Genomic DNA, 24,479 nt, shown 5'->3' with positions numbered 1-24,479 from the left:
CCTCACCTCGGGGGAGGGAGAGATCGCTCTTGTCCTGGCTCACCTCTAGACCACCAAGATTTAAGGTGCATCTGGGAAAAGCCAGTGCTGCATGCATCTTGTTTTGTTACAGGGCAGTTTCGGTAATTTTTCTCACTCTACTCCGACAGAATAGACAGAGCTGCTATTTTTCTCCTCGGTTCATATCTTTCACCTCTCATTACTGTCTGGAACTTTTGTCCGGACAGAATGGACCCTTCAGCCACCCAGTATGTCAAATTTGATATTTCTAAAAGGTCAACACTCCCACCATCCCATTCTGGTTAGCTTGGAGATCACCCACATGTGAAAATATGCAGCCTGTTTGTCCTGGGATAAAGCACAGTAACTTACCATAATGGGTGTTAACCAGGGACAGCAGGCAGATATTCTCATAACCCACCTACCTCCCCTGGTTGGCTTCTTAGCTAGCTATCTAAACTGAGGAGACGCGTGCCCTACGTCGGGCAGGAAGGCACTCGCACATGCGCGGTGCGGTCAGTCGCAAACTTTCTAAAGTTCTTCAAGCAAATATGCTTTGCAGCTGTCCACATCGGGGCTCCGTGGATGACATCACCCACATGTGAGAATATGCTGTCTGCTTGTTCTGGAATAATAAGTTTGTTTCTTTTAGCAAAATAAATTGAAACAGTGGTATTGCAGCAACTGGATTATTTTATTATTCACTCTATTATGCTAAAAGGGTCGGGGGTGGGGTTAATTACCTCACGTACTGTCTCTAGAATCTGACTGTCTATCACTAATGAGTGATATCCTCTGGTACCACCTATTCTGGGAGAGAATAAACATTCCTACTAGTAACTCCCCCTCTTAGTTTGTTGAGGTCTAAGGAAGGATATTCAATTATTCTACTTTTCATTGTTTCAATGATTACTATTTAACCTTATTTTGCTGTATTTCTTTCACAATGAGTTTTCTTTTCTTGTACTTATTGTTGGAAAATATAAATAAAGGATAAAAAAAAACCCCACACATTCCTAGCAGCACCGGACTCTTCAAAAACATGTGTTCAGTAACATGTTTCATACAGACCCTTCTTTTGTAGGTTAGCAATAGCCTTCAGTGAGAAACATTGAATGCTGCCCTCTGTACAATTCATAACAGCAGAAAACATAGGTTTATAATTTCCTTCTCTCCTTTATTTAAACTTTGCATTAGTATGTTATGTCATCTACTGCATCAATGTACGGTCAACTTTAAATCTTTTGAACAAAGCTTTGGAATGATCTTCCAACTGCAATAAGAAAAAATTTCTGCTTATTATATCTTTAGAAAATTTTTTAAAACTTTTTATTCTTAATGATTGCTAAAAGAGTAATTTTGTATGGACACAATATTTCTTTAATTGCTGTTATCTGCCTAGAATCTATTGTGAGAATAGTGTGGAATATAAATGAATAGAATTATGTCAACTGGTTTACCAATTTATTTGCTCTCCTCTATTATTTTGCACTGGTCAATTGGCTATCTAAAAATAATCTAATCCTGAATGTAACTAAAATGGTTGCTCTCATTATTGAAATTCAATATAAACAACTGGGGAATAAGGTCAAAAATATGTTCCTGAAGGTCCAGATAATAAATACAACAGATAAAGGAACCAAAATTATACTTCAGATACCTTATTAACCTTGAGTGGTGCTCAGAAACCAAGATGGCATATAAAGAACTCAAAACTGGGGAAAAACCCCTAGAGAGATTCTTGTGATATCTATCATTGCACCAGTGTATGGTATAAAGGTACTGTAAAATGTTTGTAAAATATGTTCATAGCTGGTAATATATCCAAAAGTTGAATTGTCCAATATGACTTTAAAGAGAAATAGCTAAACAGCTTAATGAATGAACTTAGCTTGAATGTTCAACCCGCGATGGTTCAGCTGGGTTCTGACGCGTTTCGCCGCTATGGCTTCATCAGAGAACCCGCCTAGCTAAAGATGAACACGAATTCAAAATCAGTCCTGAAAAGATGAAACAAAAGAAACAAGATGCATGACTGTGTTTGATACTGAAAAGCAACTATAAATACAGGTAAGCAGCAAAGCTAACGACGCTACCGGTGGAATACCTGTGCTGAAACAATGATTTTCAATTTCCTGTGACGTAAGCGCTCAGCTGAGCGCTCGGATTTTATGCAGGGAGAAATGTCAATCACCTAGTGGAGGAACGCCCACCACTCCACTTCCTTATTAAGACCAGAAGGAGCCACTGTCTGCCAGTGAAAAATGAAGCTCTGTTCTTGTTTCCAAAGCCAAGCCTGTGAGTTGCCCCCTCTATTACTGTGTGCCACCTTCAAAATTACGAATTTTAAATCCTGTAATTGATGAGAAAAAGATTGCCAATGCTGAACCAACGGGGCATTTATATCTCCTCTTCTGATTTTACTGAGGTGTTCAATAATACGGGTCTTGATGCTTCTAGTGGTGTGTCCTACATATAACATATTGCATGGACAAAAGATCAAATATACAACACCCTGAGTATTGCAATCTGTGCGCTGTTGTAAAATGTGTTTCTTCCTTAATAACCGGGGATGTTGAATACTGGTGGTTTCAAAAGCGTGCGCACACACCGTACAATGTCCACATTTGAAATGACCCGTGGGGGGTGTCTCAGTATTGTCCGGTTTGCTGAAAAAATAAGAGGTAGATATATGATCCCTCAAATTTCTGCCTCTGGAATATGCAAATAGAGGAGGCTGTTCAAGGCATGTGTGTGTCTGCAAAATATACCAATGGGTACTGATAATCTTTTTAATGTTGAATGCTTGATAAGAGTAAGGCAACGTACATACCATTCGGGATTCAGGTTGGTCAGAAGTCTGATTTAACAAATAAGAGCGATGAGCATATAAAGCCCGTTTATAGGCTTTTTTAATGGTACCATGAGGATACCCTCGATCTTTGAAACGCTGCCACATATCTTCTGAACGATGTTTATATTCTTCCGTGGTGCTGCACAAACGCCTGAGTCTCAAAAACTGACCCACTGGTAGATTATCTCTCAAGTGACGTGGATGATAACTGTCATAGTGTAACAAAGCATTCCTATCAGTATTCTTACGGTGTATGGAAGTGTGAAAGACCCCTTGGTTAAAAGTAATGTTGATGTCTAAAAAAGCGATCTGGGTGTAAGAAGTGCAGGAGGTGAATTGTAAGTGTGGATTGCATGTATTAAGCCACTGTAAAAACTGGTGAAAAGCTTCAAAAGTATTAATCCATATCAAAAATACATCATCGATGTAACGCTTCCATGTGTAAATATCAGAAACATATGTGGAAGAATAAATGTGTGTTTCCTCAAAGTCAGTGACGTAAAGGCATGCTAAAGATGGGGCCATGGTTGCCCCCATTGCAGTTCCTTTTATTTGCAAAAAAAATTCAGAATCAAACATAAAGTAATTGTGCTGCAATGCTATGCTGGCTAAGGTGACTAAAAAGTCTACTCTAGCTACAGATAAAGGTATCATCACTGAGAAGGAGTATCGCTTGGAAAAAGGTATCATCACTGAGAAGGAGTATCGCTATCTCCATCAAAATCACCCGGTCATCCCTGTGATATACTTCGTCCCAAAAATACACAAACATGCCACTAACCCCCCTGGGCGTCCCATAGTTTCGGGCATTGGCTCCATATTGGAGCCTCTGTCCACCTTTGTGGACCAATATCTCAAACCTTTAGTTACCACTGTGAAGTCATACGTCAAGGACACCACCAGTATGCTTGCATGGCTCCAGGAGGCTCAATCCATACCTCAGGGAGCTTTATTGGTTACTTTAGACATTCAAGCCTTATACACCAATATCCCTCAATCCAGTGCAATTGAGACCGTGAGGAAATACCTTGAAACTTTACAGTTATCTGTAGCTAGAGTAGACTTTTTAGTCACCTTAGCCAGCATAGCATTGCAGCACAATTACTTTATGTTTGATTCTGAATTTTTTTTGCAAATAAAAGGAACTGCAATGGGGGCAACCATGGCCCCATCTTTAGCATGCCTTTACGTCACTGACTTTGAGGAAACACACATTTATTCTTCCACATATGTTTCTGATATTTACACATGGAAGCGTTACATCGATGATGTATTTTTGATATGGATTAATACTTTTGAAGCTTTTCACCAGTTTTTACAGTGGCTTAATACATGCAATCCACACTTACAATTCACCTCCTGCACTTCTTACACCCAGATCGCTTTTTTAGACATCAACATTACTTTTAACCAAGGGGTCTTTCACACTTCCATACACCGTAAGAATACTGATAGGAATGCTTTGTTACACTATGACAGTTATCATCCACGTCACTTGAGAGATAATCTACCAGTAGGTCAGTTTTTGAGACTCAGGCGTTTGTGCAGCACCACGGAAGAATATAAACATCGTTCAGAAGATATGTGGCAGCGTTTCAAAGATCGAGGGTATCCTCATGTTACCATTAAAAAAGCCTATAAACGGGCTTTATATGCTCATCGCTCTTATTTGTTAAATCAGACTTCTGACCAACCTGAATCCCGAATGGTATGTACGTTGCCTTACTCTTATCAAGCATTCAACATTAAAAAGATTATCAGTACCCATTGGTATATTTTGCAGACACACACATGCCTTGAACAGCCTCCTCTATTTGCATATTCCAGAGGCAGAAATTTGAGGGATCATATATCTACCTCTTATTTTTTCAGCAAACCGGACAATACTGAGACACCCCCCACGGGTCATTTCAAATGTGGACATTGTACGGTGTGTGCGCATGCTTTTGAAACCACCAGTATTCAACATCCCCGGTTATTAAGGAAGAAACACATTTTACAACAGCGCACAGATTGCAATACTCAGGGTGTTGTATATTTGATCTTTTGTCCATGCAATATGTTATATGTAGGACACACCACTAGAAGCATCAAGACCCGTATTATTGAACACCTCAGTAAAATCAGAAGAGGAGATATAAATGCCCCGTTGGTTCAGCATTGGCAATCTTTTTCTCATCAATTACAGGATTTAAAATTCGTAATTTTGAAGGTGGCACACAGTAATAGAGGGGGCAACTCACAGGCTTGGCTTTGGAAACAAGAACAGAGCTTCATTTTTCACTGGCAGACAGTGGCTCCTTCTGGTCTTAATAAGGAAGTGGAGTGGTGGGCGTTCCTCCACTAGGTGATTGACATTTCTCCCTGCATAAAATCCGAGCGCTCAGCTGAGCGCTTACGTCACAGGAAATTGAAAATCATTGTTTCAGCACAGGTATTCCACCGGTAGCGTCGTTAGCTTTGCTGCTTACCTGTATTTATAGTTGCTTTTCAGTATCAAACACAGTCATGCATCTTGTTTCTTTGTTTCATCTTTTCAGGACTGATTTTGAATTCGTGTTCATCTTTAGCTAGGCGGGTTCTCTGATGAAGCCATAGCGGCGAAACGCGTCAGAACCCAGCTGAACCATCGCGGGTTGAACATTCAAGCTAAGTTCATTCATTAAGCTGTTTAGCTATTTCTCTTTAAAGTCATATTGGACAATTCAACTTTTGGATATATTACCAGCTATGAACATATTTTACAAACATTTTACAGTACCTTTATACCATACACTGGTGCAATGATAGATATCACAAGAATCTCTCTAGGGGTTTTTCCCCAGTTTTGAGTTCTTTATATGCCATCTTGGTTTCTGAGCACCACTCAAGGTTAATAAGGTATCTGAAGTATAATTTTGGTTCCTTTATCTGTTGTATTTATTATGCTCTCATTATTGATCATTCTACAGAACTCAATTTGATCATCAAATTAATGACTTTGGGATACACTGCAATCCCAACTATACAGGAAGTTTTTTTTGTTTGTTTGTTTGTTTTTTGGGGGGGTTGAAATCATGTTTATTGAGGTCAACCAGAGTAACAACGCATACAAGAAATACAGAGGCAAGACAAAGCGGCTGCGAACAGTGCAATATAACATAATCAACTGCACCATCAGAGAACACAGTAATGGTATTAAGACTACAATATGTGCATTCAAAAGACAAAAGAACCACAAAAGAGCCAAAATCAAAAGAATAAGAAGTCTACTACCCCCCTAGAGTGCATCAAAAAGAACTGGTATAATAGCCAATAAATATGTAGGGCTACAGAGCAGAACAAGCTTCACAGGCTAGGAGGAAGGATGAAACACGGAGCTGCAGATATCTCCCATCCATGCTCTCATAACAAGCCAACCACAAGAACAGCCCATGCCCCCCGTTTGACCCCATGGATTTTTTTTATTGTAAAAAAAAAAAAATGTAATGCCTATCCCGAAGAATCCCCTTCTCAAGAGACCTCACCCACACCAATCATCACAAACCAATCATCCAGTCATTCATGCACCTCACATCCTCCCCCCCTACTTCCCCTCCCCATGGCGAGAGACTAGAGGTAACTGCAGGAACATTCTCCATAAAGCCAGGTATGCCTGAACTTCTGGACTGGTAGAACGTTTATGATAGCAGAGCTCAAACTGTGTCAGCTCAGACATCTGAGTGAGCCAGCAAGCCAAGGGAATAACCTCCTCCTGAGTCCAATATTGTAAAATCGTCCGTTTGACCGTGAGCAGTGTCAAATAGATAAAACGAGCTGAGGTACAGTGAGGCCTTGTGCTTCCAGCAGGGATTGATCGCCAAGAAGCAGTGTTTTATAATCCCATTCCAGGTCATACTGTAAAACCAAGTGAAGCTGCGTAAAAGAACAGTTCCATGTGGTGAGTTCAGGACACTCCAAAAAGGAATGCAGGAACGTCCCAGGAGCCTGCTTATATTTGGAGCACAGAGTGGCATCCCATAGACCCATGCAAGCACCCCTTTCCTTAGTGATGTAAGCCCTATGAAGGATCTTGAAGTGGGTCTCTTGCCAAGCCACGGATTTCACAAAAGCATATAAAATGTGGAAGAGCTCCATGAAGGTATCAGGGGTTTAAGACGCAGTAAGCTCCCGGTTTCACAAGTCCCGAAGAGAATTGAAAGGCCCCAAGGAGACAGAGGATCGAACCACCTGATACCACATTGATAGGGAACTTTGGGAAGCCGGCACACTAAGGAGAAATTCTTCAAAGGGACCACACTGCCCCGCCGTGCCATACTGTAACTGGAGACTGAAAATAATGTTGAGATTGCAAGTATGCAAAGAATTGTTGGCTAGGGATGGTTCACTGGTCCTGAATTTGGGTAAAAGTGGAAAAGACCCCCGATTCCCGACTGATCAGGTGAAAAAGATGGGAAGCCCAACCCACAAACGAAGAATGACCGAGGCCCGGTAAGAATCTGGGGTTACCCTGCAGTTGTAAGAACGGAGAAGCAAGGAGAGTCCGGGTTGCGCCACTCACCACCAATGCCATGCCATACAAAACGGGCGCAGAAACTGCACTTTAGAGCAGTGTTCTTCAACCACCGGTCCATGGAACGGTGCCGGTCCACAGAAATTTTCTGCGGGTCCACAGCACATGCATCAGGTCCAAAAAAGTGTTCTTCAACCGCCGGTCCACAATGCAATCAATGCGGTGTTTTCTTCGAGCCAGCTCCTTCTTCCTCACTGACGCAGTGCACAAAGCCATGGGCAGTGGCTCCTACGCGCATCCTGCGCCTGAACTGGAAGCCTTCTCTTTGATGTTGCAACGTCAGAGGGAAGGCTTCCAGATGAGCCATGGGAAGCGCAAGGAGCTGCTGCCCGCACCTTTGTGCACTGCGTCAGTGAGGAAGAGGGAGCTGGCCTAAAGATAATACTGGGGGTGGCATAAAATGGCCAGGCGGGAGCAGGCCAGAAAATAAGGCATAGCATGGAGGGAGGGAGATAACAAAGGTAGGGGGGAATTATTTTATTTTTGAATTTAGTGATTGAATTATGTCAATTTTGAGAATTTCCATCTGCTGTCAGTGTGCTTTATATAGTTTAATTTTGAGGTTAACCATTATGTGTTGTTAATAAGATTATATTGTATATCTGTGAAAAATCAATGGAAAAAATAGTGTTACAATTAGTACTATTATGGGGGCGGGGTCTGGTCCACGACAGCCCAGTGTTCTTCAACCGCCGGTCCACGGACCGATGCCGGTCCACAGAATAATTATTTTATTTCTGCCAGTCCATAGATGTAAAAAGGTTGAAAAACACTGATTTAGAGGACAAGACAGCCCCCTGTGTATGGGGCAAGTGCAATTAATTCAGAAATATAAAAGGTGTGCACCAGCCGGACAGCCACCCCGAAGGGGAAAACCTAGCGATCCCTATCACCCCTTCGTGAATAAAACGCATAAGAGCCACCATACAGGAAGTTTGTTACCTCAGTGTTCAACTCGATTCATGTTGATTATTTCATCTCTAGTTAATAAGGACTACTTTTTATAAGCTCCAGTTTGTAATGATTAAAATATTTTCTTTCAGCCAGATAATTTTTGGACAATTACACAAACTGATTATTCCAATAATTATTATAACATCTTGTATCTAGGTCTAAATAAAAGCAAAACTACAAAGGGGAAAAAACAATCCCCACAAATATGCAAACACACAGAGTAGGGTTTACACAATTGTCTTCCAACAAAAAGGATCTCAGATGTGGATCATAACCAAACCTTTATTGGGAAACAAAAGGTAGTTCTGGATAAAAGACTTGACACAGATATTCTGGCAAAAAGCCACCTGCATTGGGAGTTGTGTTATCTGTAAGATATTACGTGCTACTTAAGTCTGCCAATACAGAAGTGATGAATTACTGTAATAACAATAAGCAGTGTACACGTGCACAATACTTGCAGATAACCTGCTAAATCAGGTGCTGAATGCAAGTGTTGTGCACGTGTACACTGCTTATTGTTATTAGAGTAATTCATTACTTCTGTATTGGCAGACTTAGTTGTATTTAATATCTTACAGATAACACAACTCCCGGATGAAGGCAGTTTCTCACCGAAACACAGCCCCATGTTTAGTTTCTTACTCAGAATTGCCTTATGTTTCCCAATTACATTTTGGTTGTGACCCATATCTAGGATCCTTTTTGTTGAAAGACCATCGTCTAAACCCTACTAAAGGTAGACAAAGCGATGAGAATAGATGGTGTACATCCTAGCGTACTGATGAAGAGGGCTTACTTACAGTGCCAAGTCAGAATTATCTTAAAACAAATCCCAGCACATACATGTACCTTCTCTGTAGAAGGACCTTTTCAATAGAACTACTACCATTGAACTTTGGCTAGTCTAATCTTATGATCTTCCATAGAAAACATTGATTTAAACTTTATTTTAAATAGGATAATTAGCATTATGCAACACTATGTTCTGCATAACATTTTTATTTATGACAGTGTCCAAAGTATATGTATTAGATATTACTGTGGCTGTATAAGAATTTTATTTGATATAATTAATTTTATGGATTTTTTATTGTCATTTTACTTATATTTTTTGTTTTATTTTGTAAGTCATCTAAAAGATAAGCAATCATCAGCTTCTGAGGGTCTTGTGATCTAGACACTGAAATTGCATGTAAACTATCATCACCTTTGTACAATTGTTATAAAAGTTTATCACCCTGTTGGAAAGGGGTGATTAATGCTGAATTAGCAGGATAGAGGATTTCTCTAAAATTAATGTTATGTTGCATCTTAAAAATAAAACTCTAAGGAACCCTTTTACTAAAGCTTAGTGTGCTCTAAAGGGCATTAGTATATGCCACATGCTGCGCATCCTATTTTATACCTATGGGCCACATGGCACTTAGTACATGCTAAAGTCCATTAGCGGCACTAAGCTTTAGTGAAAGAATTCCTAAAATAGGTTTACGTGCCATTGAAAATGCAGTTCAAGTAAGATTATTAGTCGATGCTGTTAAAAGTCAAAGAATACGGGCCCCTTTTCACAGAGCTGCTGTGGTAAATGCACCAAAGCCCATAAGTATTGGATGGGCTTTGGTGCAGCTACCATGGCTTTGTAAAGGGGCCCTATGTGATAATGTTTTTTTCAAGTTTTTATGTTAAAATTGTGCAAGGAAAATATTGACTAAACATCAATTATACACACCTTTCTGAAATGCATAATCATTAGCTGCATTTCAAAAGGGGACTGTTAAATCAAAAATTAAGCTCATCTGCAGTGGGGCAGGAGTAAATCTTCAAATGTGTAGGAGCTCTCAAGAAGGCAATTTTATATTAGCACACTCGTAGATATAGCATATTCCTCTGTGATTTTCAGACATATTTACACATAGGGATCCTTTTACTAAGCTGCGGTAGCGTTTTTAACGCGCGCTACAAATTAGAGCGTGCTAACCCCCGCGATATGCGAAAAAACTAACACCAGCTCAATGGAGGCGTTAGCGTCTAGCGCACGGGGCATTGTAACACGTGCTAAAACTGCAAGTGCAGCTTAGTAAAAGGAGCCCATAGTAATTATGCGTAAAAATGAAAACTAGGAAACTAATCACATCACTGCAGAAAAACATATGACAATCTACAACCAGAAGTGCATTAAGAAAAGCAAAACTCCAATCCATGCGCACACTCAATACTTCCCTAAAGCAATATTGGCTCTCCTATAAAAAGAAGAGCATTTTAAACATTTTTGTCTTTAAAGAAATGTTTCCAGCTGTGATACTTTCATGAAGACTTATCAAACATTTGCAAAGAAACTCTTATGCATTTATTTTTAAAGTTGTTTCAGGAGGTAGAATTTGGAATTTCAATTGCTTGAAAGTGTTCCCATGAGCTTGGTTAGCATTAGAAACATCAGTTAAAAAAAAACAACCCAAAAAAACCCAACCCACAAATTAAAAATTGACAAGAAAAGAATTGACTAGTACATAATACACAAATAAGAAAGAGTTACCCACCAATTTAGTAGTCCCCAAATAATAGGGGAGGAAGTGAAGCCAAACAAATCAGAAACCCAGGGATGAGGTTTAATGAAAAGTAAATAGGAAAAAGAATAAAAGTGAGAATAAGTCTGTGGGTCACATACATAAAAAAGCCCTGATGAGTTAACACTAAAATAAGATATCCTGAAACTTAAATCCTACTTCAGTTCTTAGATCACATTAGAACTTTTGGCATTAAAAAATAAAAATCAAAGATGTGAAGATTTGTAAAAAGAATATGCAACATTCTGACAGTGTACCACACACTTAGAAGGAAATCTTAACAAAAAAAGATGTATGGTACCTAATGAAAGGGTCTTCTGGCGAATAGCCAAAAAAAACCTTCCACCGCTTGTGTTTGATAGGAGATCTCAAAATATCTTTTCACCAAGAGAAACCAAATTACAATTTTTAAAATGCAGAGGACATGATCTTTGTTCTGAACAAATACAAAGATCATCAACAGTGTAGATCTTCCAACTAACTCTTCCTGAGAATTCTTCCAGTGCTACCATTCATTTTCTAATTAGAGATCCTCTGTGTTCATTCCACATCTTTTTGAATTCTGTCACCGTTTTCATCTTCACCATCTCCCTCAGGAGGGCATTCCAGGCATCAACTACGCTCAGTGACTGATGATCAGAACATCCTCCCAAGGAAAGTGGTGAAGACGAAAATGGAGGGTCTCTAATTAGAAAATGAATAGTATAAAAATGAAAATTTAAATGGTTGCATGTGTTTGATGTGTTAAGTGGTGCTTAGATGGCAACTCCAGCTGTGAAGAACTAAGGCCAGTACGTGCAAGTCAGCTCAGGTCTGTGTCCCTTATATGACAATTCAGTTTAGGATGGGCTGCAGAGGGCTTCAAAGGAAATTCCAGTAATCTGGAACATGACGACAGTGTCAGGCAAATGACAAGGTTTAGATAGGCTGGAGAAGGCTTTGACATCAACTCCAGTAGTTGGAACCAAAGGACAGTACCAGGCGAATACATATGGTTTATTCCCAGAAACTTTAAAGACAATTAAATCATGAATTAATAATAAGTGTGATTGTTGGGAAAAATGGATGGGCTGTTCGGGTCTTTATTTGCTGTCATTACTATGTTACAGGGATGATGATAAGATTGTTGTAATAGAGGAATAGCTCCCTCTGGAAGCTTCAGTCTTCAGCAGGCGAAGATAAACCAATTCTCTTGGAGATTTCAGTGTACTTTGAGATAAATTTAAGAATCAAATTCAAATCTCAATTGATCCTCAATGTTCTATAATTTCACATTCTTATCTTGGGTAAGCAGTTTACACTGTCTTCAATTGAGAACCACAGAGGTTAACTTCTTCATGCTTTTTGAGAATGTCCAACCAATGTATTCTCACAAGTTCTCAGAGGAAACTGAAGTATGAGTTACACAAAACATGATGAATAAAAGATAAAAGATTCCCAATATCATTCAGTGGAATCATTTCTGATCTCATCACAGAAAGGAGAGTAGTAGAAATGATCTCTGGGCTCATCCCAGCAGAAAAAACTGCAGACACCACAGTCCTGTCTTCCCCCACTGGATCTTCCTGCTCTGGAAAAGCTCCATCTACATCATGAGAGGGAGAAACTCTTCAAGTTCCCTCAGAGATGCTCCCCCCCCCACCCCGATGCAGAAACCACTATGCTTAAATCCGGTGTTTCTTAGCATTTAGTACATGCTAAGTTTTAGTACATATACTCCTAAGTACATTAATCTTATCACTTTCAGTAAAGAACATGACTAGGAGAGTAATTCTATTACAAGTATCATCCACTGAGACATCTAAAATCAAGACATTGTTAAAACATTATGACCTTCTTTCACATCCTCACAATACTCCTTGCTAGTTAGTATCTAATAGGATTAGTAAAATGAACAAGTATTTCTTGAGTTACTTAGTAGGGAACAGAAGACAATTTTTAGGAAAATTCAGAAACAGAAGGTTCCTGGATCTCAAATTTTTCTTAGCCTCCACCTGTTGATAAAGCACTAAATCATCATAGCTGCCTGAATAAACAGTGACAATCTCCCACCTAGAGACAGCATCTTCCATTTGCCCAGTCCTAAATGAAGGTTTCTCAGTTTGGCTACTGTACTCTTTCAGACAGAAGGAACATTATCCATAAACCCACAAAGCTAAGTATCTGAACTGGAAGTAGTTTTCCAAATATTAGATCAATTTCAGCCACAGAAGCTCCCAACCCTATCCAATACTGGGATTCCAGAACCCTGTTGGATTTTTGAGCTCCCAGGAAGGAGTCAATATCCAAGTGGAGTATTTTCAAATCCCATAGAAAGAGGGTAAGGGACTTCTAAGTAGAAGGCTTAAGGATGCCCCTGATAAAGGAAGAGAGCAGCCAACGGTTCAAGTACCTGAGTGTATTTGAAGAGGTTTGTCCATAGATCTTTCAATAGTGCTAGTGACCATTGTCAGATTTTCTTGACCTTCCTCTTTCCCACCTTCCTGAATTCACTTCATTTCACCTTACAGACACAAACACTAGGGGCACCCAGAGGTACAAATGCATGTATTTTTTAGATTACAAATATACGCTGGGTTTTACTAAACTGTGCTAGATGTTTTTAGCGTGGGCCAGCAAGAAACAAGCTCCAACGCTCATAGGAATTATATGTGTGTTGGAGCATTTATCTCGATGGCCCACACTAAAAGCCTGTAATACCGTTTAGTAAAAGGAACCCTTAGATGCTGATCCTACTCCCATGCTACTCTCTCAGCGCCCCCCTCCCCCCATGAAATATCTAAATATTATATAAAATCTGGTAATATGTTTTCTAAGCACCTACTTTTATGCATATACACTTCTAATCAAGTAAGCACTTATAAAATTAACCAAACTCAAATTCCTCAAAAAATTACCCTTAAGATGGCAAAATTTGACTCCTGTTATTTTAAAAAAATTGTAATTAAATCTGTAACCTATACATACAGATAGATAATCTCTACATAGGACTATGCATTTATCCCAGGACAAGCAGGCATGATATTCTCACACATGGGTGACGTCATCTACGGAGCCCCAGCGCGGACAGCTTTTTCAGCAAACTTGCTAGAAGTTTCAAGTTTGCACACTGCACCACGCATGTGCTAGCCTTCTCGCCACTAGAGGGCGCATCCCCACCTCGTGGTCCTCAGTTCTTTTTCATCCGCGGAGCCAGAAGCCCTGTGGATAAAATTGTGCTATTTTTGCCTTCTGTCGCCGCGGCTGTGTTCGGAATTTCGACGCGGTCGCTGCGCTAAAGTTATTTTCTTTCTTTATTTACCTGTTTTTAAAAAAAAAAAAAAAAAAAAAAATTAATCTTTTTTCGTTCGCTCCGGGGGCTCCCGGTAGCCGTGGCCGAGGAACCTCGTTTGTTCCCGGCCTTGTTTTGGGCCCATGTCCCGACCCGTTACGGGTTTTAAGAAGTGTGGTAAGTGTGAGAGGCTTTTGTCCATCACTGACCCTCACAGGTGCTGTATTCGGTGTTTGGGGCCCCATCACCCTACAGCATCGTGCCCTAAGTGTGCCACCTTCCAGAAACGGGCCCTTACTCGGCGCAAAGGCCGCATGGCGGATCTCTTTGCCGTCGATACCCCGACGGGGAAGGCCTCGAGCTCGGCCTCGGCTTCGGCCCCGGCCTCGACCTCGGCCTCGACGTCGGAACCCTCGGCTCCCGCGAAGCCGGTTGCCTCGCAGAAGCAAGCCCCGGGTAAGTCTCCACTTCCTTCCTCAGTTTCATCTGCCAGGAAGCCATCCTCGGGCTCGTCGTCGGCGGGACCGTCGACCTCGACCCAGCCCAAGATGTCGAAGGGGTTAGCCCCGAGGGAATACTCGATACCGAGGTCGCCCTCTGCGGAGCGTCCCCAGGTGTTACCTCAGGGTCTCACCGTCCCGGCGTTCCAGGAGTTGCTTCGCGCTTTGATCTCCTCGGAGCTTTCCGGAGCCATTGAGACCTTACAACAGGCTTCGGCCTCGTCTTCGGTCTCGGGGGCCCCGCAGGTGGTGACCTCGGCCTCGGGCACCGGCCTCTCTGCGGCCGAAGCCCCCTCGGCCTCGGCCTCGACCCTTCCCTCGGACCCGATCCGGGTGAGTCAGCCCGAGGTCAGTGTGCGATCCCGAGACAAGCAGCGCCGGGTACGCCGGATCTCCTCTTCCTCGTCCCCGAGGTCGTCACGGGGATCCTCGCCCTCGAGTAAGCCTCGGGCGAAGCACCGTCTTAAACGGTCGAAGCGGTCTCGAGCCTCGTCTCGGAGGAGTCGTCACTCGACTCCGCCCGAGACCGGAGCCTTGCGGGTCGAGGAACTCCGCCTCGACAACCCAGATCTTTTACGGTCCCCGATCAGGGAGAGTTCCCGTGCCTCCTCACCGAGGCGGAAGGGACGGGCCTCTATACCCCGTACCCCGGGGGGTTCCCCACGGGGGTCTCTTCGCCGGACGGTGTCCCCGACTCCTTCGAGGTCACGGGATCGTGCCTCTTGGGGTTCGGGGTCCGGGGGTCAGGTCGGGTATTCTCGCCAGGCCTCTCCTTTCGGCTCGGTTGAGAAGTCTCGGTCACCCTCCCCGCCTGCACGGACATCTTCTTTTTCCAAGTTTGTCCATGACATGGCGAAGGCTTTGGGGGTGGACCTGACGGCAGGGTCGCACTATACCTCAGACTTTTTGGAGGAACAAGATTCTCCTGTCCCTCAACGGGAATCTCCCCGCCTTCCACTTCACAAGGTCCTCCTTCATACCTTACTGCGGAACCTTGAGACCCCTCTTACAGTGGCGGTAGTGCCCACTAAGATGGAATCCAAATACCGGACCCTTCCCCCTAAGGGGTTTGACAAGGGGCAGCTCTCCCATCAGTCGCTCTTGGTGGAGTCGGCTCTTAAGCGCACGCAGCCTTCTAGAGTCTCGGCTGCTGTCCCCCCGGGGAGAGAGGGTCGGACCCTTGATAAATTCGGCCGTCGGCTGTACGCGAATTCCCAGATGGCCACAAGGGTCCTCAATTATGCTTTCGCCTACTCTTCCTACCTCAGGTCCATGATCAAGGATCTGCCGGATTTTCAGGGGGTGATTCCGGAGTCGCACAAGGTTAAATTTGCCGCCTTTGCGTCAAACCTGTCCCAACTCAGATTCTATCTGTTCCATGCGGTCTATGACGCTTTTGAGCTTGCCTCGAGGGTCTCGGCTTGTGCGGTAGCCATGCGCCGGCTGGCTTGGCTACGGACCCTCGAGATGGACCCCAACTTGCAGGAGCGCTTAGCCAATTTACCCTGCATCGGGTCGGAGTTATTTGACGACTCCCTGGATGCGGCCACCAAGAAGCTTTCGGAGCAGGAACGCTCTCTGGCGTCTCTGGTTCGTCCAAAGCCTAAGCCGCCGGCTCAGAGGCCTTTTAAACAGCCGCCTAGGCGGTACCCGCAAAAATCTACACCGGCCTTTTCCAGGCCTCCACCCCGGCGCCCTACCCAACAGGGTAGAGGGGGACCCGCCAAAGCAGCTGCGCAGGGGGTGTCCAAACCGGCGCCGTCTTTTTGACGGGATGAGCGGCCGGGGGCTGGCCCCCGCCGCGAGGTCGCTCAACCCCCTGCCCATCGGGGGTCGGCTCACGGCTTTTGCCGAGACTTGGTCTGGGATTACGTCAGACGCATGGGTGCTCCGGACCGTCTCAGAGGGCTATTCGTTAAACTTCTCCAAACAGCCTACAGACAGGCCCCCCGGGGCGTGCCCGTCCAATCGAAGCCAGTTGACCCTTCTTCGAGAGGAAGCCGGGGCCTTGTTGAGCCTTCGGGCGGTCGAACGGGTGCCTCCCGACCAACGAGGCAGGGGATTTTATTCCCGTTACTTTTTGGTCCCCAAAAAGACCGGGGACCTGCGCCCCATTTTGGACCTTCGGAAGCTCAACAAGTTCCTGGTCCGGGAGAAGTTCCGTATGCTGTCGCTTCCGATCCTATATACCCTGTTGGACGAGGGGGACTGGATGTGCTCCCTCGATTTGAAAGAAGCGTACACCCATGTTCCGGTGCATCCCGCCTTTCGGAAGTTTTTGAGATTTCAGGTCGGGGATTTGCACCTTCAATACCGTGTACTACCCTTCGGTCTGGCTTCGTCCCCTCGGGTATTCACGAAATGCATGGTGGTAGTCGCGGCTGCTCTGCGCTCCCGGGGGTTGCAGGTCTTTCCCTATCTGGACGATTGGTTGATCAAGGCCCCGACAAGGGAGGGGGTTATTTCAGCGACCCAACAGACTATCACGATTCTTCAGGGTCTGGGGTTCGAGGTGAACTTTCCCAAGTCTCACTTGCAGCCGACCCAATCCCTACAGTTCATAGGGGCCGTGCTGGACACGGTTCTCCTCCGGGCTTTCCTTCCTTCCCCGCGACTGGAGGCCCTGATTCGCCTGGGCCGACAGGTTTCGCAACTGAAGGTAGTTTCGGCTCGACGCATGATGGTGCTTTTGGGGCACATGGCGTCGACGGTCCAGGTGACCCCCTTTGCTCGGTTGCACCTGAGGATCCCTCAGTGGACCCTGGCTTCCCAATGGCGTCAGGACCGCGACCCGCTGTCTCGACGCTTGACTGTGACTCCGTCTTTCAGACGCTCGCTCCGTTGGTGGACCAGCTCTACCAATCTGTCCGGGGGTTTGCTCTTTCGCGTCCCTCCGCATTGCAGGGTCCTAACCACGGACTCTTCGGAGTATGCGTGGGGGGCTCATCTGGACGGTTTACGAACGCAGGGCCTATGGTCGGCCACAGATCGTCTGTGTCACATCAACGTATTGGAACTTCGTGCCATTTATCTGGCCGCTCGGACCTTCAGTCACCTCCTGCACGATCGAGTAGTTCTCGTTCGAACGGACAACCAGGTGGCCATGTATTACGTCAACAAGCAAGGCGGGACGGGCTCTTGGCCTCTGTGCCAGGAAGCCATTCGGCTTTGGACGTGGGCCGTCTCTCAGAACATTTTCTTGCGGGCGGTTTACATTCAGGGGGAGCTGAATTGTCTGGCAGACAAGCTCAGTCGTCTCCTCCAGCCGCACGAGTGGTCTCTGAACTCCCGAGTTCTACGCGAGGTCTTCGACCGATGGGGGACTCCTCAGGTGGATCTGTTTGCTTCACCCGAGACTTGCAAGCTACCCCTCTACTGCTCTCGGATGTACTCCCAGGACCGTCTCGAGGCCGATGCTTTTCTTCTCGACTGGGAGGGGAGGTTCCTTTATGCATTCCCTCCTTTTCCTCTGATTTTGAGAACGCTGGTTCATCTAAAATCGACCAGAGCCACTATGATTCTCATTGCGCCTCGTTGGCCAAGACAACACTGGTTCTCCCTGCTCCTTCAACTCAGTGTCAGGGAACCTCTGCTTCTACCTGTCTTTCCCTCTCTGCTATCTCAGAGTCGGGGTTCGCTGTTACATCCAAATCTTCAGTCGTTACATCTGACCGCTTGGTTCCTTTCCACTTGACTTCGATTCCGGTGTCTCACTCAGTGCGGGAGATCTTAGAGGCCTCTCGCAAGGTCTCGACTAGGCTTTGTTATTCCCAGAAGTGGACCAGATTTTCTTCTTGGTGTTCCACCAACCACCTGGATCCGGATTCAGTCCCTGTGTCTTCGGTACTGGAATATCTGTTGCATCTGGCGAATTCTGGTCTGAAGACGACTTCTATTCGAGTGCATCTTAGTGCAATTGCTGCATTTCATCATCATCTAGAGGGTCGTTCCCTCTCCTTACATCCTCTGGTTTCTCGTTTCATGAGAGGTCTTGTGAATGTTCATCCCCCTCTCAAGCCTCCCCCTGTGGTATGGGATCTTAATGTGGTCTTGGCTCAACTGATGAAACCTCCTTTTGAGCCTATTGATAAAGCTCTTCTTAAATTTCTCACTTGGAAAGTAGTCTTTTTGATTGCGCTCACGTCCGCTCGTCGGATTAGCGAACTGCAGGCTTTGGTGGCGGACCCTCCTTTCACGGTGTTTCATCATGACAAGGTGGTTCTTCGCACCCATCCTAAATTTTTACCTAAGGTTGTGTCTGATTTCCACCTCAATCAGTCCATTGTTCTTCCGGTATTTTTTCCAAAGCCCCATTCTCATCATGGTGAATCGGCGCTGCACACTCTTGACTGTAAGAGGGCGTTGGCTTTTTATCTCCAACGTACTAAGTCTCATCGGAAGGTTCCTCAATTATTTTTGTCCTTTGATCCTAATCGGTTAGGACATCCGGTTTCCAAGCGTACCTTGTCCAATTGGTTAGCTGCTTGTATCTCTTTTTGCTACGCTCAGGCTGGTCTCCCGCTCTCGGGTCGAGTCACGGGTCATAAGGTCCGGGCGATGGCAGCTTCGGTTGCTTTCCTCCGTTCTACTCCTATGGAGGACATATGTAAGGCTGCCACCTGGTCTTCGGTTCATACGTTCACCTCCCACTACTGTTTGGACTCCTTGTCCAGGAGTGACGGCCGGTTTGGCCAGTCGGTGTTACGTAACTTGTTTTCTTAAATTGCCATCTTCCCACCTGCCCTTTGTCTGGTTGGCTTGGAGGTCACCCATGTGTGAGAATATCATGCCTGCTTGTCCTGGGATAAAGCACAGTTACTTACCGTAACAGGTGTTATCCAGGGACAGCAGGCATATATTCTCACAACCCGCCCACCTCCCCGGGGATGGCTTTTCTTTACTGGAATATGGAACTGAGGACCACGAGGTGGGGATGCGCCCTCTAGTGGCGAGAAGGCTAGCACATGCGTGGTGCAGTGTGCAAACTTGAAACTTCTAGCAAGTTTGCTGAAAAAGCTGTCCGCGCTGGGGCTCCGTAGATGACGTCACCCATGTGTGAGAATATATGCCTGCTGTCCCTGGATAACACCTGTTACGGTAAGTAACTGTGCTTTATCCAACTCCAAAAAAAAAAAATGACTCTGAAAACAATGTCAACCAAAATCCAAGCAAAAAGATTCAGGGTAGCATGTGAAAGCCCAACAGACTATCTAAATATAAGTTTATTTTACCAAGATTTATTTAAAGGGTTAGCATTATCCATGTAAATCCAAAATCTTTTTACAAATGTACATACAGTATGTTCACCATACAAACTACACCTAAATTCAATCTTGAAATTTCCTGCTACAGATGCAGAAGAGATTTGCTGGATTTTCCGATTACTACCTTTATAGTGGACCTAGTCTGTTTTGACCACTACTACAATTCTATTCTAGTTTTTTTCTATTCTGCCTCTACCAAGCCAGTTCAAGGATGGATAACAAAACTAAGGGTCCTTTTAGTAAGGCACACTAAATTGGTTAGCACGCCTTAGTAAAAGGACCCCTAAATAAAACCGGACCAATTTGTCTAGGAATTACAAAATTAAAACACAAACTTACATTACGATAATTAAAACCCAATTAAAATCAATCATGATGAAGACAAAAATGATTTTAAAAAGTTTTAAGTTTCCTAAATGTGCAATCCGAAAAGGAGTTACCGTAGTTCCAAAAACTAATCTACTGATATTATTTAGACAACAAAAATTGTCTAATAGATTTCACTTTCTTTACCAAAGGGAATTTCAGCTGACATGAATTTCTTGTTTGATCCATTGAAAATGGATTATACAATAAAATCACAAATTAATCATATACTGGGAAGCATTACCTACTAGAATCTTGAAATGTGATTCCTAATTTAAATTTTAATCTAGCTTCCAAAGGCAGCCATTAAGTTTACTGTAATAAGGCTGAAACTGTTCAAATTTCCACAAGCCAAATATTAATCAAAAAACTGAGTTCTGAACCAATTATAATCAATTAATAAGAGATTTGGAACAGATAACCAAAATGGGGCAAGTTGACATGTTCTACTACCAGTACTACTAACTTCTAGAGTGCTGATAGAGGTAAGCAGAGCTATATATTAAAACACTCAAGACACAGACCCTGCTCAGTTCAGCTTACAATCTAATCAAACAGGACAAGTAGGGGGTTAGGAAGTTTCTTTTTTTTTTTTCGTTTTCAAATATTTATTGAAATTTTAAATTGTTATAATACAAAAGATCCATAAACATGAATATAAGGAGAACAAGAAATGCATACATGGTTGTATGTAAAAAGGCACAAAAAATGAATAAAGGAAATTGTTCCTGTATTATGAAAGAAAACAGTCTAGAGCAGTGGTTTTCAATCTTTTTACACCTATGGACCGGCAGAAATAAAATAATTATTCTGTGGACCGGCATCGGTCCATGGACCGGCGGTTGAAGAACACTGGGCTAAGTCGTGGGCCAGACCCCGCCCATCTCCACCCCAGACCCCGCCCCATAATACTACTAATTGCACCTTGCACATCCTGTGCCTCATCTGGAAGCCTTCCCTCTGATATTACAACGTCAGAGAGAAGGCTTCCGGTTCAGGCGCAGGATGCCCGTAGGAGCCACTGCCTGTTGCTTTGTGCACTGAATCAGTTAGGAAGAGGGAGCTGGCTCGAAGATAACGCCGCATCGATCGCACCGTGGACCAGCGGTTGAAGAACACTGTTTTAGGCTTGATGCATGTGCTGGCCCTGTGGACCGGCAGGAAATTTCTGTGGACCGGCACTGATCCATGGACCGGTGGTTGAAGAACACTGGTCTAGAGACTTCCATTTTCCGATTCTTAAACAGTAATTTGGATAGTTATAAGAAAGGTTGTCTTTAGGGAGTTTTTCAGATATGGGTATGTTCTGTTCTATGGAGGCTGCCAAAACAACCGTCCTTTGTTAAGATCGGACCCAGATGGTAAGGCAGTACAAGGAAGATCTTTACATTACATTACATTACATTAGGGATTTCTATTCCGCCTGTGCCTTGCGGTTCTAGGCGGATTACAATATAGAAAATATCTGGGACATTCCAGTAAAGTTACATTTCAGGATAAGAGTAGTTACAGGAAAAGTAATGAGTTATGAGTTACTACAATTTCACAGAAGATAATGCTTATTATAGAAGATGATACATATAACAGAAGATAATGCATTTTACAGAGGTGATACATGTCAACTCGATCGGTTAAATCGGGTGTAGTGTAGAAGAATTACAGTACATTCTAGATCACAGGTAAAAAGATAATATAGGTGGGTATTTCCGAAGTTGTTGATTGGGAGCTCAATGGGTGGTGGTTAGAGTGATGGGAGATATTTTTTGAACAGTAATGTTTTTATTTCTTTACGGAACTCTTTTATGTCTGTTGTTTTGGTCACTAATTTTGAGATGTCAGAGTCTATTTTAGCTGCCTATGTCCCCAGGAGGTTGTCGTAAAGTTTCTTACGATGAGTACCGTTGAGTGGTGGGTAGGTGAAAAGGTTCTGTGTTCTCCTTCTTCTTGGTGGGAGGTAGTGGTGGAAACGGTTATTTAGGTAACTGGGTGCCGTGCCGTGGGTTACTTTGAACCCTCACGCATACTGAAGGGCAACGGTAAACTCCACATTTCGAAGATATTTAAAACAGGATCCGGGAGGATCCGATAGATCCGTCCTTTACCTTGCTCCTGGGTTTCAGGCTTCGTAAGGTGACAGGAAAGAGACTGATTTTTTTTTTTTTTTTTTTTTTTAACACTCCCCGTTTCCACTACTGTAAAGCATCCCACCCAGACCTTCTCTCACTGTCCTACCTTAATCGTCTTGTCCATATCGGTATCCTCCGACATCCTTCAGGCCGCAGACTGAAAGGCAGAAAGCCCGGTCATGGGAAACGGCCCTGAGGGGGGGGGAGCCGAGGACAGAGCCACGGCGGGAAAAGAGAGAGAAAGGAAGGGTAGAGACACCAACCGGCAGAGGCTCACGGGCGGCGGCACCGGCAGCAACTCCAGCCCGAGGCCGCGCTACCAGGGCACAGAAGGCGAAGGCTGCCGCGGACAGGGCCCGGCGCGGCTCCAGAGGCACCCGAGCGGCACATGGAGAGGGGGGGGGGGGGGGAGAGAGAGAGCGGAGAGCGCAGCAAGGAAGGGGATGGAGGAGAGGCCGGCCCGAGCCGCCGCTGTCGCCGGGGGACGAAGGGCCGGGTCAGAGCGCGCTGCGGGTGCCCGCACGGCCGGCCCCCTTCCGTGAGGGCTGGCGAGCTGCCGAGGCCGCTGCAAGCTGCCGCCGAGCCGTTACACTACGCGGAGACACCGGCACCACATCCGCCGCCGACTCAAACATCGCCGGAGTCTGAGAACGCCAGGGGCGGTCGCGCGGCTGCCCGTCCTCCCGCCAGCCGCGCGCGCGCCTATTGGGCCGCTTCCCGCCCGACTGAGGGGCACCGGCGACCGAAACCGCGCTCGGGGCCGCTGCCGTTTCACCGCGAAAAAGGCAATCCTCCGCGCGACTCGCTTGCCCGAACTCAGGCGGGCGTCGGGCTACTAAAAAGGCGACCGCTGACAAGGAAGGACCCCGCTGGAGGACCTGTGGCGGTTAGAGGCGGAGACGCTGGCAGCCGGCTAGTGGGTGGATCTTTTTTTTTTTTTTTTTTTTACATAGTCCGTGAAATTCTCTACTTTGGGGTTGGTTAATGTTAAATGTAGTGACGTGACTTCTCTTTTTTTAATAGATGGAATATTTTGTTTTGTTTCCTCCCTCTCTCTGTAGGAGAGGGCCTCGGGAGAAGTGCTGTTTACCCTGAAAACGTTGCTAACGTAATTTTATGATCTTGTAGAGTAGACAACAAAGATGGACGAAATTAAAGCATTTGGGGAAAAAAAGCGCGAGAATATGTCTGACTGCAATGAAAATATGGAAACGTATGGAGAACTATCTTACTAAGATCCTCGGGTTGGCCACTGCTGGAAACAGGATACTGAGCTTGATGGACCTGCGGTGTGTCCCAGTATGGCAATGCTTATGCTCTTATGTTAATCTTTGACGTTCCCATTTGTATAAGGTTACCTCTAGATTTTTCCTTTGCAAATTTGGAACGCTAGGGAGGGGCATGGATTCCCCTTATGCAACTTTGTACTATAAAAATTATAACTTATTAACAATTAATATTATGTTACTTTATAATTAGAAGTACATTTTTAAGTTCCTTAACAAATAGTTAGAAGTACTATAAGCCAGTGTTTTTCAACCTTTTTTGGGCAAAGGCACACTTGTTTCATGAAAAAAATCACGAGGCACACCACCATTAGAAAATGTTAAAAAATTTAACTCTGTGCCTATATTGACTATATATAAAGTAATTCTCTTGAATAGGAATCAAATAAACACAAAGAAAGTATTTTATAATGCTGCCACCGCCAACAACACCGTTGGCGGCGGTGGCACTCAAGTGGCTAAAGAGCCGCAGTTTGCCGGCCTAGGGACAACACTGGAGGGTGGCCAGCTGTGCACCCCCTTGGGACGTAAACCCGGGGTGGGCAGACCGCCCCCCCCCCCACCCTGGTATGCCACTATCTATACCTCACTCCCTCCCTATGACCAAAAATTCTCCTTTCTTCTATTCCCCGTGTACACAACCATCTCTTTCCCTCCCTTCCTCTCTCCAAAGTCCATGCCTTCTGTGTCCAAACACTCATTCCCTCCCTTCCTCTCTCCCAAGTCCATTTCTTCTGTGTCC

At 44.5% G+C, this 24,479-nt stretch overlaps 1 protein-coding gene across 4 annotated transcripts in view; it reads right to left on the bottom strand.

Moving 5' to 3' along the window:
- MAPKAPK5 (MAPK activated protein kinase 5) overlaps positions 1-23,281 on the bottom strand; it is a 157,887-nt gene extending 134,606 nt beyond the window's left edge. Inside the window, exon 1 of one of the 4 annotated variants that reach the window (XM_033954489.1) lies at positions 22,558-23,281. In XM_033954489.1, the coding sequence (XP_033810380.1) occupies positions 22,558-22,593 (36 nt within the window). In that variant the 5' untranslated portion in view covers positions 22,594-23,281. The remainder of the gene's footprint in view (positions 1-22,557) is intronic. The other 3 variants (XM_033954490.1, XM_033954487.1, XM_033954488.1) reach the window with 3 other exon arrangements.
- Between the last annotated feature and the right edge of the window lie 1,198 nt (positions 23,282-24,479).

Source organism: Geotrypetes seraphini, chromosome 8, assembly GCF_902459505.1.
Source record: "Geotrypetes seraphini chromosome 8, aGeoSer1.1, whole genome shotgun sequence".
Taxonomy (NCBI): Eukaryota; Metazoa; Chordata; class Amphibia; order Gymnophiona; family Dermophiidae; genus Geotrypetes; species Geotrypetes seraphini.
Note: the sequence above shows the minus strand (reverse complement) of the source record. Positions and strands in the feature narration are given on the sequence as shown.